We start from the raw sequence: 17342 nt of genomic DNA, 5'->3' as shown, positions 1-17342 counted from the left end.
AACATGTGGGCTGTGCCTCTCTTCCAAAACCTGATGACAAGGAAGGCATGTGTCCCGGCCTTCTCCGCGAGCCACACCAACGATACCAAAAATCATCAAGAACTCTCCATTCTACCCAAAATGCAATTATGTTACCTTGATGTGCGAGCGCCCTCGTCCTCGGCTCTACTATAAAGCCCCCCTCCCGCCTCCCTTCTCCCTTCTTCTTTATCCACCACTTTCCTCCTATTTCTCCAAAAGCACAAAACCAGTCGATTATGGAGACGGTGGCTCCTCCCCAAAAAACGCATTAGCTCGCAGCGATGTGTTCGGTCTTGCCCTCTCTTCCTCTTTTTCCAAAACGCGAATTAGCCCGCAGAGCTTGACATGCGAGTGCCCATTTCTAAAAAGATAAAAGAAGAAAAGTGATGAGATCGAAAGTTCAATGCAGACTGTAAATGACTGTCTGTGTGGGTGCTGTGTTGTCATACCAAGAGATGACGCAACATCGGTTATGAACCAGGGACACCGAAAGAGAGCTAACTCGTGGGATATAAAAGCACTATCTATGCGGTACTGCTCTTCTTCCTTTCTTTATACACCACAACAGCGGGTGCGACCAAAGATGGTGGATTGGTTCCGATGTGTCGAAAACAATGAAAAACAGAATCATGTCTGGACTTCGGTGCCGGTAGTCTCCATAGTCTGTTGTGAGCGTGTAATATACCCAGGAAGCGATGAGCCTCATCCAATGTGTAGGCGATGGTGATGATCATCGTCAACGCCCTATTTGAGGATTTGAATACGAAAGGATGACATCGCGAATCGTAGGAGTGTATTTCATAGGGTATACCGCACTATCGCACTACCACCTTACTACCATGCCATCCCATCTTTATCAACAACTGCAACCGCCGTGAACATCCATCATTGATCATGAATCAAAACGCCATATCGCTATGCAAACCACCATTACACCCCTACTCCTCATCCCTCATTAAGCTACAACCGTCCAACCCCCACCCTAACCCCCCAATCCCCCCGATTAAACCTCTTCAAATCCCCTCCCGCCCTCCTCAACCTCTTCATCTCCCACCGTTCCTTCTTCTCGAACTCCTCCGTCGCGTGTCTCTTGCGTACATCCGCTTTTCCCATGCCCCTCGCATCTTCTTTGACACCAGCATCATGCACCACCATCGCATCTTCCCAACTAAACGAAAACTCTCTGAAGAGAGGGTGAGTTTGGTTGTTTGGTTGTATAGCAGCGAAGGGGTTTTGAGTTGAGAATTTGAGGAGGTCGGGGGTTTCGGTGTCTGCTCCTGTCTCTCTTCCTGTTCCTGTGGTGGCGGGAAATCGAGGATCGGCGTCGGACTCTGTGTATGTATTCCGTTTCGACGTGACAGTCGTAAACGGGTCTGTTTCCTCTCCATCTCCAACCCCATCCCCATTCCCATCCCCTTTCTCTTTCCCGTTCTCGTTCGGCGTAGAAACAGGCGGCGTATGCGCACCCGGCACAGCGAAAATCCTCTTCGGCGGTGGTGAATCAAGCTGCATCCCATCGCCCAAGCCCTTAATCCCAAAGACATTACCCTGTCTGCGCGACTCAGGCACCTTACTCCTCCTTATCCCACCCCTCTGCCCAGTCACCGCGTCGTCCTCAGTCCCGCTCTCCGCATCTTGAGTCCCACCCCTCCTACTCCTATTCTCCTCATCCTCACTCTTCATGCGCGTGAGTTTGGGTCCTGCAGGCGTGATTTTAACCCGCTCTGTTTCTTTGCCTTTTGAATGTGGTTTCGCGATGGCTTGTTCCGGCTCTGTGGTTTTATCTTCGCCTCGCATCTGTGCTTCCCTCACGTATTGCTCGATATCCCTCGGTATCGCGGCGTGGATATCCGTCATAAGCCTCGCCCGCCTACAATAACCCTCCCAGTCCTCTGTGGCTAGTTTGCCTGCTGCTTCGTTCAGCGCACTCGCTGGGTTTGGTTGTATGAGTAGGCAGGATATCGTAACAAGCACATCGCGGAGTTTGAGCGTGCTACTCCAGTCCCTCTTCAGTGTCTCCACACACACCGCCCCCGTCGCCTCATCAACATTCGGATGCCATAGTCGTGTTCGGAACTGCGCTGTGGGCGGTGCGGTGGGGTATGTGGGTGGGATGTCGAGGTGGAGGCGCCATACCTAAAGATGGGTGTACGAAGTCAGTGTTTGTTCTCACATGCAGTTCGTACATCGGCGATTACTCACGCCGCCTGCGTAGGGTGTGCCAACAGGACCGGCGAGCAGGACGTCAAGCGTAGTTAGGTCTGAGCTATTATCGTCGGACCCCGGTGGGAATAGATAATTTGGGGGCAGGCCGGCGGTGTGGAGGGAGGCGTGGTCTGCGGCGAGGCGGCGGAGGGATTTGGAGTTCTGCGTGTTTGGGTTAGTGGAGGGACGCGCGCGCAGGGTAAGAGGGCGGGTGCGTACCATGGCTGCGTAGGTTCGTTTAGGATTGTTTGTAGTTGGCGAGGTGATTAGGGTGAGGACAAGAAATTATTGCGCCATGGTTGGAGGCGTGAGGATCTGAAGGGGCGGTTGATGGCTGCTGTCTTCCAGCGGCTGCGACGCACCTACCTGGAGGTTCGCGACGTCCCGCATCGCACGCGTTTTAGCGCGTCATTGCATCTCACCTGGATTCTCACCTGATCACTTTCTTCACGAATCACAGGACAAACACTGCCGAATCACAAACTGCAATCACCATAGCCATCATTTACTCAAGATCTGGATTCTCATAATACCATCCAGCCACTCCACGATCCAATTCGGACCCAGCCAGATAGCAAATCTACATAACCCCCCCACCCATCCCTTTCTCAATCCCGCAAAAGCCGCCAAAGAACGCCGTCGCTATAACACCAACAAGCCCTACAAGATATCCATATCATCCACCGGATCCACAAAAGGAAACTGGCCACTCTCAATCGCCGCGATCCTGTCCAATTCCGCCTGATACTCCTTCCTCAGGGTATCCAGAGTGATGATCTGCCGTCTAAGCAGCTTCTTTCCCTGGCCGATGCCCCACTGCGGCGGGCCACCGGTTGCTTCTATGCGCTGCTCAGCCAATATATAGGCGTCTTCTTTGCTGACTGAGGAGAGGGTGTTGATGATCATGAGGTAGCACTGTGTCAGGGACTCGTCGGCTGGGTCGTGGATCTTGGTTGATGTTGTCTTGAGGCGCTGGAGGCGCTCGTGGAGAATCGATGCGGCGCCGCGGAAGTTGTTGCGCGAGATGCGGAAGGAGTAGAGGATCTGGTGGTAGGGCGGTCCGGATGCGAGGTTGAGTGTCTTTTGGCAGAGGGATGTGAGGATGGTGTCCACCGAATCTGTTAGTCCGACGAAGGGGAACTTGAGAAGCTCGGTTGTTTGCGATTGGGCTACCATGGATGTGATGAGCGTCTGCAGGTCGGAGAGTTTTCTGGGAAATAGTCAGTATCCGAAGTTGTGTGGAAACAGTTCTTCGACTTACAAGGCGGTGTCCCGATGCCTGATCAGCGCACCGTATGCATCCTGGAATCTAGATGTCTGTATCGAAGCGGTGAACAGCCGTTGAAGCAGGTCCGTCTTCAGTTCCACATCTTCCTGGCCCATCAAAGATCGCAGCCCCAGCTTCGCAAAGTCGGCAACGTAAGAGTATGCTTTGGCCTTCTCGAACAGACCAATGACATGACTGTAATAGTGTGCCAGGCCTTCGGAGAACGAGTTTCGCTCCACTTCTGATATGAGGTTTGCTTTGTCTTCTTCCGCCACGTCGAACATGGGACCGAGAGCTACAGAAATTAGTATCTTCGTGGCAAAATCGCATGCCCAAGACTTACCCAGATAGTATGCAGGTTTCTGGAAGCATACAGAAGCCAACTCCTTGTTACCTAGTGCAAGATACAGCCGTCCCTTCAGATACGACGCCCAGTGACCTTCCGTGAGAAACTTGGAAAAATCTTTGGCGAGCTCGTACTCTTGCTGATACAAGAGTATCCCCATCATATCCTCCACAGCGTTTTCAAAGTCGTGTTCTTCGAAGATGAATGACAACCAGCCGCGACTCCAGTGGGTAAGTAGACCCGCCTTCGGGTCTTTTGGTAGTGGCACCTCAAAGGCACGACTTCCGTAAATTCCCTCGAGGACCGTCTGGGTGATGGGTAACTTCATGCCAGTCTTGTATGTCTCGCTCAGCATGCGATTGAGATTGTCGGATGCTAAGCCTGTTCCAGTCTGGTGAGACCACACTGTACGGGCCAGCCAAGAAACGACCATGCAGTCCTTATACCGCAGTAGAAGCTCGGCAAACACCTCAGACGCGTCCCACTCCTCATGTGTCTCGCCCTCTAGCTCAATGAACATGAACAGCAGCAGGACAAGCAGATCAAGCAAAGCATTGTGGTCGTTCTCCAGAGTCTCCTTGGAAACGCATGACAACGCATTCAGCCCGTACCGCGCGATCTGCTTTCTCGACTGAGGCCTGCCGTCATGCTCGTAGTCCAGTTTCCTGATGGCGCGGAGGAAAGTCTCGGTACCCAGGTCCTTGACTTCCATACCGAGCTCTTCAACAAGAGTCGTTACATCTTCGTCAGTCACATGTTGAGAAAGCTCGCTGTTGCCTTCGATCCACTCCATGCGATCCAAGATCGTGATGTTCCGGCTCTGAAGTAGGTCCATCTCCATGTGACGTTGGACCTTCTGCTGGACGAAGTATGGTAGTCGTTGGCGGAAAGAAGCTGCGGCATTCAGCAGACGTGCCACGTCGCGAGATTCCGATGTATCCAGAGTTTGCCGTAGAGGTTTGCTCAAGGTACGCGAACCCGAGATGACTGCTGCATTCAGTGTAGTGACTTCCGACTCGCTGCAGTTCCTGATCGCAGAGATGTGGTCGCTCAACACTAGCCACGGCCTGTCAGTAGCGCGGTCGTAACTGAGTGACAACGATTCTCCCCTCCGCTTATGCAAGTCTTTCACCAAACCGTAGTATGCCTGCCACTCCGCTGTCAGGTCTTTGCTGAAGTCTTCGCCCTGACCACGTTCAATCGCGAGGGCGACAAGCGTGGCGACCAGACGTTCTTTCAGTGACCCTTTGTGAACTCGATTTGACCGGTGCCGTATCCCCTCCAGGCCTCTCCTGTATATGCGCAACGCAGTTTCTAATGTCGCGATCGAGAAGCGGCCTGGGTAGAACAAAAACTCGTACCACTCATTAGAGAGATCCTGTTCCGGTTCCAACTCCCGCTCGCTTGGGTTCGCGGGATTGACCTTCAATGCCTCGACGGTCAGAGGACCCGAATCCACAGACACCCAATCATTCTTCCACGTTTGTGTTCGTTGTTCGGCGTAGTCAGTGAGATCGAATTTGAGGGAGTAGACCTTGCTGCTTGGTCCAGACCTGGCGCGTATCCAGATCTCTGAACCTCTCCACGTGTTAGGCCCAGGAATGATGTGGAACTCCTCTAGTGTCCATACGGTCGTGTTCATAAGTTCGTCGATCGGCGGGATAAGTTCTGAGTCTTGCGCAGCGTCGTAGAATCCGTGTTCTTGGTCGTCTGCATCCCTCACGCCCCAGAACTTGAACTGATGCTGCTTTGGCGAGTACGTAACGACGTGGTATAGTGCGCCTCCCACACCACCTGGGATGTTCACAACAGCCATCAGCATTGACTGCGAAGGTCCAATGGAGTATGAGCCATGAGACTTCTCCATGGCGAAGTCGTCGGCACCCAGGAGGTCGATGTGCGCGCCTGGCTTGCCTGACGCTATGTTCCACGCCCTGATGGAGTGGTCCAGGCATACTGAGAGGATGTGCTTGCTGTCTGGTGATATCGCGACGGCGGCCGCGGCTGATACAGCAAAGTCTGCGTTCTCGAAGCGAACCGTGGGCTGCGCTTTCCACGACAGGAGACCGCGCACCGACCAATTGCTCTGCTGGTACCGCGATCCGTCCCAAGTGTTGTTGGCCTTGTCCCAGATCAGGCGACAGATGGCCCCGTCGTCGAGTGTGACAAGCAGTTCGTCTGCGCTCGCGGCGGCCAATCGGTAGGGTATGCGCCCGCTGAAGAGCGCCGGCTCGAACCTCTTGCACCACGTCTCCGATTCCTGCTCCGAGGCTGCGGGGTTGGCGAAGAAGTCGCGGTGCAGGGTAATCGTGTAGAGCTCGTTGCCCGTGGTGATTGCAAAGACGGTCAATGCATCGCGGTCGGCGGGCTCAGCGAAAGCGACGCAGAAGGGTCGGATTGGGGCGGGGAATTGGAAGAGGAGCGTCAAGTTTGCTTCGAACTTGTCGGTGTAGTCGTGATCGAAGTCGGTCGCCTGGATCTCGAGCATCTTCCTGTTGTCCAGCACCCGCCAGAGGAAGCTGCGCGGGTAGGCATGGTGCTGCCGAAAGTACATGGACCCATCTGTAGCGAGATGGCGCCTTGTGAAGTCTTCCTCGTCCTTGTCCGCATAAGATTCTGTGATTACACTGCGCTTCACGCTGGATCGTGTGCTGAAGGGAGAATGCGACGGGATCGAAAATGCGATGGTTGAGCCAGGGTAGGCGGGCTCAATGTTCAAGCGCGCCTCTTTGTAGAGACACGTGCCTCCATGTTGGACCATGGTGCTCGCATGCGAAGGGGGTTCGGCCGTCGTTGCGGGGGCTGAGAGGTTATGGCGCGCGTTTGGGGTCGAGTTGCGGCGGTCGCGCGGAGGTGAAGCTCACGAAAACAATCGTTGCGCGACGATGGATGCGCGAAGCTGGCTGGTGCACGGACGATTTGTCCATCACCGCAGGCTACCCTGAACACAACCCAATTATCTCACTCCCCACATAGTATGGCCGTTCAATCCCACTATAAGTCAGACAGTACTGATAGACAGAATGCGCATTCATTCAGGTAATGTATTAGGATATCATACGGCTGCATAAACGTAAATCGTGTAAAACCAAAAGCTCTAGATCGCCACGGCTCCATGGCGCTTCGCACCTCATCTCCCTCATCACCTGTTGTTCCTCTCCTCCAGATCCTTCTCCTTGGGGTCGCCAATACCGTCTTCGTTGATCGCGAACAAGCAATCGCTCTCTGGCAGACACGGACTGTCGTAGATCTTGCATACACGCGTCTCTCCCCTACCCTTTCTCAGACTGAGACGAGTCGTACTTGCGTGTGCAATAATGTTACCTCCGATAGGCTTCTTGGGGTCAGGGTTGAACATGGCACTTGGTCCACCGTCCACTTGCGCGACGACTTGGTTCGTAATTACAACGGCGATACCGAATTCATCCGCAAGCCGTTGTAGCGTGCGCATAAATTTGGCCAAATGCGTTTGTCTGGCAGAAAGCTCTCCACGTCCAGCGAAATCTGTACGGTATAGTGCGGTGGCAGAATCGACAACGAGCAGCGAGAACCGTGTTTCCGTCATCATCTGTGCGGCCTGGTTGAGCAGCTCCAGCTGATGATCCGAGTTGTATGCGCGCGCATAAGCAACATTGTCCAAAACTTCCTCGCCTGAGAGTCCGAAACGATTTGCGACAGCCAGACAACGGACTGGGCGGAAGGTACCTTCAGTATCGATGTACAAGCATTTGCCCTCACCACCTCCCATGTCGAACGGCAGCTGGCAGGTAACGGCTAGGGTATGGCAGATCTGACTCTTTCCCGTTCGGAACTCGCCAAATATCTCCGTTATGGAACCTGTTTCGATACCGCCTGCCAGAAGTGTGTCCAGTTGTTTTGAGCCGGTCGTGATGGAAATCAATTCGCTGCGGCGGGAGTGCATCTCGGTAGCCGTGGTGAAGCCCATAGGGACGAGTTTGGATGCTATCGAAGTAAGCAACAAGCGATGGAGCATTGTCATGGCCACGTACCCTCTGCAAGCAACTTCGAAGCCTTTTGTTCCGAAATGCCCTTTATTTGTTCGAGGGCTCGCCGTGGTCTGCCTGGCGTTAGTGGCGGGGCCAATTCCTGTTTAGTGGTCTGCATACGTATAGGCAATGGACTCTACGGTGTTGAAGCCGCCTTCTACAATCAACTTGATGTCGCGTGCAGTCAATCCGTTGACTCCCTGAGGTCTTGTCAGTGTCTGTCGCGCGCCCAAAGGCCGAGAAAGCCTACCTCAAGCGCAGACACGGGAGTGGGGGCTCCAGGGCCACCCATGGTGCTGTCCTCGAATTGCTCTTCTTCGGCGCTCATCTTGACGGATCAAAGACGGTAAATTTTATGGAAAGGTGGTTGTACTGGATTTGTGAATGTGCTGTGCAGAAGGGAAGGATGAGTGGCGAGCGGGAATCTAGATCAGGCGCGTCTCGTAAGCGCCAAAACGCGAGATCACATGACAAATCGCCACCCAACCCCGGAACAGGCTCCAACGCTCATTCCCGACTTTACTCCGCAGCATCACACACGCACCACGCACTGGGCAGCTCAAGATCATATGTTGTCATCGATTTGTTCATTCATGGTATCATTGTACGTAAAGCCATCGGTCCCCTCAAAAGACCTACTCGTCATCGCCAAAGAAGACCTTGACCGGCAGCCAAGAGTCACCGCAGACCTTGAAGCGCTCAGGCAGCGCGTTGATCTCCTTCATCTCCTCGTCCGTCAGCTCCCAGCCATCAAGCTGGAAGTTACCCATGATGCGGGATGCTGTGACAGACTTGGGAATGACGCTGGAGCCGCGCTGGAGACCCCACATGAGCAGAACTTGCTGGACAGACTTGCCCTTGCTGTCGGCGAGCTTCTTGAGCTTCTCGTTCTTGTACAGGGGAGAGTCGGTTGAGCCGAGGCAGGAGTAGGCGGTGGCGTGGATGCCCTTCTCCTTGAGGTAGTCGAGGAGCTTGGGTCTGGTGTCACTGTTAATTTACATGCATGTGGGTAAGCCGTTGGTAATTAACTTACGAGGGGTTGTTCGGGTGGAGCTCGATCTGGTTGACGGCGGGTGTGATCTTGGTACGCGAGTCGGCGAACAGCTTTTCGAGGTTCTGGATGGCGAAGTTGGAGACACCAATGTTCTTCACGCGGCCAGACTCGGGGAGCTTCTGCATCTCAGCCCAGGTGTCCTTGAAGTCCCAGTCGGGGTAGTGCTTCTTGAGGTCATCGGGGTCGGTTGATGAAGGCCAGTGCTGGAGGTTTGTAAGTATTTCGCCTGATGGGAAATTGGACTTTGACAAACATACCATGAGGTAAAGGTCAACGTAGTCAAGACCAAGGTCCTTCAGAGAGGTGTTGATGCCCTCTTCGACGCGCTTGTGCCATGGGTTGTCAAGCTTGGTAGTAACCCAGATCTGCTCACGGGGAACACCAGAGTCCTTGATACCCTGGCCGACCTCCTTCTCGTTGCCATAAGCAAGCGCGGTGTCGATGTGGCGGTATCCTCCCTCGAGAGCGGCCTTGACAGCCTCACGAACCTCACCAGGCTTTGATTGCCATGTGCCGAGACCGACAGCGGGGATCTTTGCGCCAGTGTTGAGCGTGAAGTGCTCCTTAGTCCAGTTCTTGGGTGCCATTCTTGCTAGAGTACGAATCATAAATTGAAAGGTAAAGTTTGGGATGTAAGAAGATGGGAAAGTGGCAGGAAGCGCAAACTTTTGAATGGTGAGCTGAGCGAGGGGCACAGCCGACGCGTTGTGTACCCCTCCTACGTCAGGGCCAACATTCACCCATTGCATCGCTATCTCCACCGAGCAACTTTAAGCACCGGCATAAAACCTCCACGTATCACGTCGCGATTTGCCCGCGGGCGAGGTTAAACTGGTGGGGTGTGGAGAACGATCCACCTGTCGCTAGTGCCCATGAGGAAGCCGGAACAGTTTCTACTTCTTTCCCTTTCTGCCGTTCAACTCCTGCATCCACTGCACCGCCCTCAGCATCCTGCGCTAGCCGTATAAGTGTGGACCGCAATGTCTTCAGGATTCGTCAGTGGCGGCAAAGCGGGTGAAGAAGTCGAGCGCGATGACGAATGGAAAAAGGCCCAGCAAGAGATTGAGGATGCCCGGCGCGCCAAAGCCGACTTAGCGAAGCAACAGGATGGAACGAGCCTTTTCGAAGTTTTACAAGCCAACAAAGACAAGAAACAGGCCGAATTTGAGGAAAAGGCGCGTTACAAGCTGCATGTTGCTCTAGATGATGAGGAAGCCGATTACTTGGATTCTGTCTTGGACAAGAAGCGCCAGGAGGAGCTCAATGTGAAGAAAGAGACTTTCGAACAACTGGATCTATTCCGCAGGCAAAGGGAAGAAGCCGAGAGGAGGGCGAAAGGTCTTGAAGAAGAGAGTTCAGAAGCGCCCAAAGATGAGGATGCTCCGCAATGGGCAGCAGTCGGGCGGAAGAGGAAGAAGGGAGCTGAAGGTGGTCTGTTGAAGGGTGTGAAGCTGAGGAAGTCGAGTTCCGTTCTAGAAGAGAAGAAGTCTGTGGACGAAGGAAAAGCGACCGCGCAGTCTGAGAGCGTCAAGTCAAACGTTTCATCTACAGCAACGAGTGCCAACGGCTCGAAGAGTCCTGCGACAACGTCCGTAAACACAACCAAGCCACCAGCAGGGCAATCGACATCCAAACCTGGAAACACACTTTCGCTCGGCCTGGGATATGCATCATCAGACGACGAGGATTGAGTCGTCGCAGCACCCGACAGCCACCTTTCAAGGGCAGCGCATACAGTCAAACGAGCGCAATCGTCGACACGACACTTGCAACGCCGGCCCGATATGGTAGTAGTTGCGCTTGCGCAGGTACACATACATGCGGTCTGGCAAGCCTGTACCTAACTGATGCCGATATAGCCAACAAGCCGCCTTGAACCTATTGGTACCAAAAAGCTACATACTGTGGATATCCACATCGACACACGTACGAGGACGGGCTCTTCTGCGGGAAGACAATGAACATCGCAGGACGCGACTTGCTGATGATGTCATTGGCTGGCGCTCGGCGGCGCTTACCTGTTTGTAGCGCCGTACAACGACCGCAGTTTCCATCAAAAGTAACTATCAAACAACATACCATCTATCTCGAGTCAAACACACTCAACCCAAGACTCCTCCCATTCACATTGCACCAAGAATGACCTCGTGATAAGCTGACACTAACATCCTCTCCTTCCTTCCAACAGCAACAGCGCGTCCCGAACGCGCGACGTAGCAACAACATGGCCCATCAACGCGCCGACAACGAGACCTCTCCTCTCATTGTCGTCACACGACCCACTGGCCACTCAGAAGAAACCGAAAATGCAAACGACGGTACCATGGATACGCGACTCGTTCTCAAGATCGCAGCAGCCATGTACTCCTTCGTCACACTCGGCCTCTTCAACTCTTCCATCGGCGCCGTCCTCCCCCTCCTCTCACGACATTACAACCTCACAGACCTGCAAGTCTCATCCATCTTCCTAGTCAGTCCCATCGGCTACGTCATCGCAGCCCAATGTAGCGATACCGTTCATTACCGCTTCGGGCAAAGGGGAATTGCAGTAGCTGGTCCGCTGCTGCAGATCCTGGCTACGGCGACTGCAGCGACGCACCCTAGTTTCGGTCTTTTGTTACTTGCTTTCACGTTTCAGGGACTGGGGACGGGTCTGCTAGATGGGAGTTGGTGTGCGTGGGCTGGGAGTATGGAGAAGGCGAATACGGTGTCTGGGCTGTTGCATGGGAGTTATAGTGTTGGTGGGGCGTTGGGGCCGTTTGTTGTTACGGTTTTGACGACTAGGGGGTTTATGTGGTGGACTTGGTACTCAATACTAGTGAGTTACCGGATTTGAGATATTAATCTTCCGAGACTAATGGTTGCAGGCTGGAGCATGCGCTCTCTCTTTCCTGGTCTTGGTCTTTGCTTTCCGCAATGAAACTGCGTCGGTCTACCGCGAAAGCAACCAGTCAAGATCTCATGACCCCAAGGTCGACGTCAAAGCCGTATTCAAATACAGAGCTACTTGGTTCTGCGCAGCGTACTTCCTCACCTACGTTGGCATTGAAACAGCGATTTCGGGTTGGATCGTCTCATTCATGCTGCGCAGCCGCCACTCAACCGCTTACGTGGCTGGTCTCTCTTCCTCAGGGTACTGGATTGGCATGGCGGTTGGACGACTGACTCTGGGCTTCGCTACGGATAAGATGGGAGTGCGTCGCGCAACAGGACTGTACTTCCTCATCGCCATCGGCATCGACGTACTCTTCGCTGCTATATCGTCTTCGGCTGCGTCTGTGGGGTTGATGACGATGCTGGGGTTCATCATGGGTCCTATGTTTCCCTCTGGTGTTGTTGTGCTTACGCGGCTGTTACCAGCGGAGCTGCATGTTGCTGCTGTGTCTTTTGTGGCTTCTCTTGGGCAGGTCGGGGCAGCTCTGTCGCCATTTGCGATTGGCGCTGTTATTGATGGTTTGGGTATTGGTGTTTTCCGGTTCGCGATACTCGCTGAGACTGTGGTGGCTTTGCTGGTTTGGTTCGCTTTTGCAAGATTGCGTCCGGGTTTACGGAATGTGGCTACGGTGCGCCACGAGGACTGAGAGAGAGAGAGCGATGGCAAGCTCTTCTAAATTACAGACCTGCAATGGGTCACTGGCCTTGAACACAATTCGAAACGCGAGAATGGTTAAGTACTAATGCCATTTCTAAACTATCTTCCCAAGCCCTGGTAATGAATCCGAACGCTGTGGAAGCGATTGCCGCGTCGACCCCAGTTCTCGCTCGACGGTAATGTCAACTTGTTTTCCGACCCCAGCCATCGGTCTCAACTCTGTCTCACTACCCCACTCGTTACTTCCCTTCCTATCCTGCTCACTGCTCGGCAATCTCAAAGTAGTCTTACGACTCCACCTACGCATACTATACACACGACGAGATCTGCTTTGCTCTCCCGATGAAGCAGGTTGTGCAGAACCATATACCGGTAGCTTCGAAGGACTCGGCCGTGTCCGCCCCATCTTGCCATTGAGCAAGTACCTGAACGCCGGCAGCGTAGCAACGATGACGGAAACAGATGACTCGATGTGACTCCACATGCTGAGTAGTACGGGTCCATCAGCAAGGGCCGTTAAATCGGGGTTCGAAGTGGCTTTTGTGACTTGTGCGAGGCGTGCGAACGCGAAGGCGATAATGATGGTGCCGAGGGAGAATATGACTGCCAGACCGAACTTTTGTTGGGGCGAGACTTGTAGTTTGCGTAAGAGCTTTAGAGGGAGGAGCATGATGAGGGCGTCGGCAATAACGTCTGCGCTTGTTGCGAACTTGATAGATGCGTCGGCTCGGATGAGGTCTTCAGGGTCGCTGCATCCAGCTGTACGGGTTAGATGGGAGATTGAGGGTATTGGGGTGGGGTACTGACTTGCGCTCCAGTACTTGGTTAGTGGTCGGCATGTTAGGAAATTGGAGGCGATGCATGCCAGATACAAGAGTAGGACCAGTACGAAGGACGCCCACCATGCACGCATGTATACTGGCAATCCTATTACCAGCCGTCTGAAGAAGAAAAGAATGGAGAACTTGGCTAAAGTGACATATCAGTAGGAAATCCTGCTCACCATTCTAGCAAGTCAGCTTACCAGCCCAAAGAGTAGTCCAAAACAACAGCATCTGGCTGAACATGAACTTCAGCGAAGTACGCGTTCTCCCGATAAATTCATCCGGCGTCAGTGGCAACGGCGTGAGTGGATCCAATATAGCCGCTTTTGAGTATTCCTGCGCCAGAAAGAACTGTGGCAGCAGGCATGTGATGACTGCGGAGAGGGCAGTCAAGGAGAACAAGCCGAAGAAAACGAAGTAGTCGTCTGCGAAGAGTCGGTGCTGAGACTTCCGTCGCAGAAAGCCTCTAAGGATTGTGCAGAGAAATGATACACCCCAGAGGGTCCATACTAACTGCTGTCTACGAGTTAAAGCTGTGAAGTGTGTAGTTGTAGTTCGACTTACCATCAGATCGGTGTAACTGAGCGCCATCGTGATCTTGACTCAGTGTCTGCACAGCTGGAAGAATGATACTGCAATCCGAGTGGCCTACCTGCGAGATATGTATCTAGTCTTAATATCATCGTACATCTCGCCTTCGTCACTATCCCAACACCAAGACTCGCATTCGCATTCGGCCCCATCCTGGTTTGCATCGCGAAGCCTGATCTATGAGACGGTGGATGCCGCAGATACGCCGTTTCCTACATGGTAGTCTTCGATAATTCCGTCCGTACATAGCGTGCACTCGATGGCGAGCCAAGTACAACCAGTTGATACGGGTTGAACGGCGAAGTACAGCTGCGCGTTCAGGTGGCAGCAAAATTACGGCACAATTCTTCCAAGCTGACCCTGCATGGGATTTTGTGTTGCTCGCATTACGAACATCCTACTGAAGTAGCACCTCCGGTACCGTAACTTGATCTCGGCCCTTTTCGAAGCCATCGTCCTAGGTTCCGCGGCGGCCGAACCGATCTGGCGGGTGGACATGGTGCGATTATGTTGTACCTTCCTTCCCGATTAAGCTTATCGTGAAGCACATTAATGAAGACGTTGGGTGATACACTGTATATTCATAGGGAATGCATGAGTTGTATTGATAGAGTTTTGTACACAATCGCCGGACCAGATCGTTGGGATCGTTCATCATGCATCGGCGACCTTCCAACCACCAGGCATTAGGTTGGTGTACACCTTGAGGGGGTCGTACTTAGTACGAATACTCTTCAGCCTCCTTAAGTTGGCAGCGGGATAGCTTTGGAAAATGGGCTGGCCCTTCCCAGCATCGTTCATGTAGAGATAGTCAGCGCTATACGATCCCGCGCGCAGCAAGCTGTTTATGCTCGCTGTGATCTCATCAGCAGCAGCGCGCACTTTCGCGTCATCGCTCGCTGAAGACCAGGTGAAGTTCTCCACCATCCAAAAGAAAGGTGCTTTCGAAACATCGATGCCTTGGGGATTACCTCCAGTCTTCGCGCTGTGGGAGAGGAATGCCTTCGTGATGGGCTGGAAGGTAATCGAAGCCTGGAGATTGGCAACACTGGGCAACTTGGCGTTGACGCCGGAGACAAAGGTGTCGTGAATGAGCTGCACGGCCTTTCGGTCAACAACGGACGAAAGTGTACGGAATTCCTGGCGCAGCCCTAATGGCTGCAGGGCATCTGTAGCTGAGATGTAGTCTGCCAAAGGCTGCAGTGCGTATGAATCAGCGACTGGGGTGAGCTTTGGCGCAGTGAAGTTCTCGAATACTTCGGGGTTGTCAGTGACGGAGTGGTAGAACTTTGCAGCCGCATAGACAGTCATGTTCGCCGCGGGGAAGGTAAGAATAGTCGGGATGATGGCAGCTTTTGGGTCAGACCCTCCATATTTCCCAAAGTTGTACACGCCGTCCAGGTAGCCGGATGCTTGAGTTTGATCGAATTGACCGATGCCGACGTGAACGTCGCTGCCCTCCACCGGTCGCAAGTCAAATCGTGTGACGATGCAGAACGAATTACCGCCGCCTCTCAATGCCCAGAAGAGATCTGAGTACTTGTTCGTTGCCGTCGCCTCGACGATTTGGCCACTTGAAAGCACACACTACCCATTTTTAGTCATGTATAACTTTATACAGAAGATTGGCGACATACCTCATACTTCATAACATTGTCGGAAGCGAATCCGTACTCCGATGAGTAGAAAGAGATGCCGCCACCGAGTAACAAGCCGGGAACACCAACGTGGCCCACACGACCACCGACAGCTGCGAGCCCAGATGGTTTCAGATAAGCGTAAACGTCTCTCCACCTGTTCCCAGGTCCGACAGAGACGACAGACTTGTCTGAGGAAAGTGACAAGGTCGTCATATTGGAAGAGGAGATTAATACGCCGGAGCCATCAATCCCGTTGTAACCAGGGATCGGCATATGCCCTCCACCTCGCATGGCAAATTTGGAACGGGTTACGGTCATTGTGGTGACGGCATAGGCAACTTGCTCGGCATTTTGAGGAACGAAGACGCATGCAGGGCTGCTGTACACCGTAGCTGACCAGTATGCTGTGAATTGTTAGTATATATCGACCCTAATTTCAAACACATTATCCTACGCTCTTGTGTCTCGTATGAGTAGCCCGAGGATCCAGGTGAGAAGGTACTGTCGGGGTATTTAGACGTCAATTTAGAGCAGGCGACCTTCTCTCCACCGGAGAGGCTCATTGCCGCACCCGTCGCGATAGACGGCACAGCAAACAGCAGAGCTGCGACGCCTGCCAAAAATGCCATGTTTGTGTCAATGGAACGATGGCAAAGGGTGAAGCCAACGTGCACTAACGGGCGAACGTTGTTAATGAAGAATCTCGGACGGATATAACCACCCGCCACCGCGGCTCAAATACATCTGGATGCATGTTGATCCAGCGCACCTAGATCTTCCAGGTACCGGAGCTGTTACCTATTCAGGAAGATGGAAGGACCGTCTGCATATCCAACATGTGAACTATGCAGTGGATCGCAAGCGAAGCAGTCGTGCCGCTCGTGTGGACGACGTGGGTCGTTCGCAGTAGCCCATACATCGGAACGTGAGAACAGGCGGTTGCCACAGTCCATCAAACGGGCTGCGCGAATAACCTTAGACCGAACGCGATGGTGGGTTGAGTAGTCAAGGGATGCAAGGATGAAGAATACGCGCCGTACGGTGCGGGCTAGCTTAGGGATTAGCGCAATGCGGTTCACCGTGGCTGCGGGTGGGGGTGACCCAGTCGTGACTTCCGCAGCACAAGAAGCGAGCCTTCCACGTAGAAAACACGCTATAATAGGAGAAAGGATGTGAGTGTTTAATAGATAGACTAAGAACAGTCTTTACGAAACTGTACTGTCGTCGCACTCGCACAATTCCTGTTCTTTTCTGCATCGTCGTCGCACTCGTAACATCCCTGTTTATTTCCGTTCCGCCGCCTTCTGCATTTCGCATCTTTGTGTCTTCCGCTCTCTCGAAACTTCATGAGTCTTTTTTGAGCAAATGTGGAGGTTGCAAGTGCAACTGCTTCATTCCTTCAAACTTCGCATCCGCTTCTACGACGTTAGACTCGTTTGAGCTACAACCATTTTCCACTGCACCCCTGCACGTACTACGAACATACCTGCCTACTGCACGAGCATACGCACACGAGCGAGGATGCAACGGCAGATGCTTTCCGAACCATCGAGGGCACAGTGGAAGAAAATACATGATGGTAGAGATGAGAGAGACGATGCTGGATAGAAGTACTCTTGCAACCATGAGACTATGTGCTGTGCTACAGGACTTCTCGCTAACATCTTCAAGGTGCGGATCATGAGGTAGCTCGAATTTACAAACCGAAGCAGAGAAACAAGAAGGTCTGTTGCAAAAGTGACATCTCCAGGCAAGACTAAGGTTAGTCAGTAGCTTAGTAGAAACTTAAGGATCA

General features: G+C 53.1%; 8 protein-coding genes across 8 annotated transcripts; 2 read left to right on the top strand and 6 right to left on the bottom strand.

Annotated features, from left to right (window-relative positions):
• Positions 1 to 981: 981 nt before the first annotated feature.
• J4E84_010184 (uncharacterized protein) lies at positions 982 to 2448 on the bottom strand (the record flags this gene model as incomplete). The annotated part of the gene is made up of 3 exons (XM_049392740.1): positions 982 to 2157; positions 2224 to 2388; positions 2446 to 2448. The coding sequence occupies 3 exons, from the start codon at positions 2446 to 2448 to the stop codon at positions 982 to 984; spliced, it is 1344 nt and encodes a 447-aa protein (XP_049239541.1).
• Positions 2449 to 2886: 438 nt separating this feature from the next.
• Positions 2887 to 6600, bottom strand: J4E84_010183 (uncharacterized protein; the record flags this gene model as incomplete). The annotated part of the gene is made up of 3 exons (XM_049392739.1): positions 2887 to 3436; positions 3488 to 3788; positions 3837 to 6600. 3 exons carry the CDS (start codon positions 6598 to 6600, stop codon positions 2887 to 2889), a joined length of 3615 nt encoding a protein of 1204 aa, XP_049239540.1.
• Positions 6601 to 6981: 381 nt separating this feature from the next.
• On the bottom strand, positions 6982 to 8174 carry RHP51 (RecA recombinase Rhp51; the record flags this gene model as incomplete). Its single annotated transcript, XM_049392738.1, has 4 exons — positions 6982 to 7802; positions 7850 to 7917; positions 7967 to 8046; positions 8097 to 8174. The coding sequence occupies 4 exons, from the start codon at positions 8172 to 8174 to the stop codon at positions 6982 to 6984; spliced, it is 1047 nt and encodes a 348-aa protein (XP_049239539.1).
• A 307-nt stretch (positions 8175 to 8481) lies between these two features.
• On the bottom strand, positions 8482 to 9487 carry J4E84_010181 (uncharacterized protein; the record flags this gene model as incomplete). The annotated part of the gene is made up of 3 exons (XM_049392737.1): positions 8482 to 8824; positions 8880 to 9103; positions 9158 to 9487. The coding sequence occupies 3 exons, from the start codon at positions 9485 to 9487 to the stop codon at positions 8482 to 8484; spliced, it is 897 nt and encodes a 298-aa protein (XP_049239538.1).
• A 393-nt stretch (positions 9488 to 9880) lies between these two features.
• J4E84_010180 (uncharacterized protein) lies at positions 9881 to 10591 on the top strand (the record flags this gene model as incomplete). The annotated part of the gene is made up of 1 exon (XM_049392736.1): positions 9881 to 10591. The coding sequence occupies one exon, from the start codon at positions 9881 to 9883 to the stop codon at positions 10589 to 10591; it is 711 nt and encodes a 236-aa protein (XP_049239537.1).
• A 533-nt stretch (positions 10592 to 11124) lies between these two features.
• Positions 11125 to 12481, top strand: J4E84_010179 (uncharacterized protein; the record flags this gene model as incomplete). The annotated part of the gene is made up of 2 exons (XM_049392735.1): positions 11125 to 11718; positions 11768 to 12481. The coding sequence occupies 2 exons, from the start codon at positions 11125 to 11127 to the stop codon at positions 12479 to 12481; spliced, it is 1308 nt and encodes a 435-aa protein (XP_049239536.1).
• A 26-nt stretch (positions 12482 to 12507) lies between these two features.
• Positions 12508 to 13907, bottom strand: J4E84_010178 (uncharacterized protein; the record flags this gene model as incomplete). Its single annotated transcript, XM_049392734.1, has 5 exons — positions 12508 to 12520; positions 12918 to 13251; positions 13300 to 13461; positions 13517 to 13832; positions 13881 to 13907. 5 exons carry the CDS (start codon positions 13905 to 13907, stop codon positions 12508 to 12510), a joined length of 852 nt encoding a protein of 283 aa, XP_049239535.1.
• A 654-nt stretch (positions 13908 to 14561) lies between these two features.
• Positions 14562 to 16176, bottom strand: J4E84_010177 (uncharacterized protein; the record flags this gene model as incomplete). The annotated part of the gene is made up of 3 exons (XM_049392733.1): positions 14562 to 15494; positions 15545 to 15951; positions 16002 to 16176. 3 exons carry the CDS (start codon positions 16174 to 16176, stop codon positions 14562 to 14564), a joined length of 1515 nt encoding a protein of 504 aa, XP_049239534.1.
• Positions 16177 to 17342: the final 1166 nt, after the last annotated feature.

Source organism: Alternaria hordeiaustralica (genome assembly GCF_023758085.1).
Source record: "Alternaria hordeiaustralica strain BMP 2776 chromosome Unknown scaffold_37, whole genome shotgun sequence".
NCBI lineage: Eukaryota > Fungi > Ascomycota > Dothideomycetes > Pleosporales > Pleosporaceae > Alternaria > Alternaria hordeiaustralica.
Note: the sequence above shows the minus strand (reverse complement) of the source record. Positions and strands in the feature narration are given on the sequence as shown.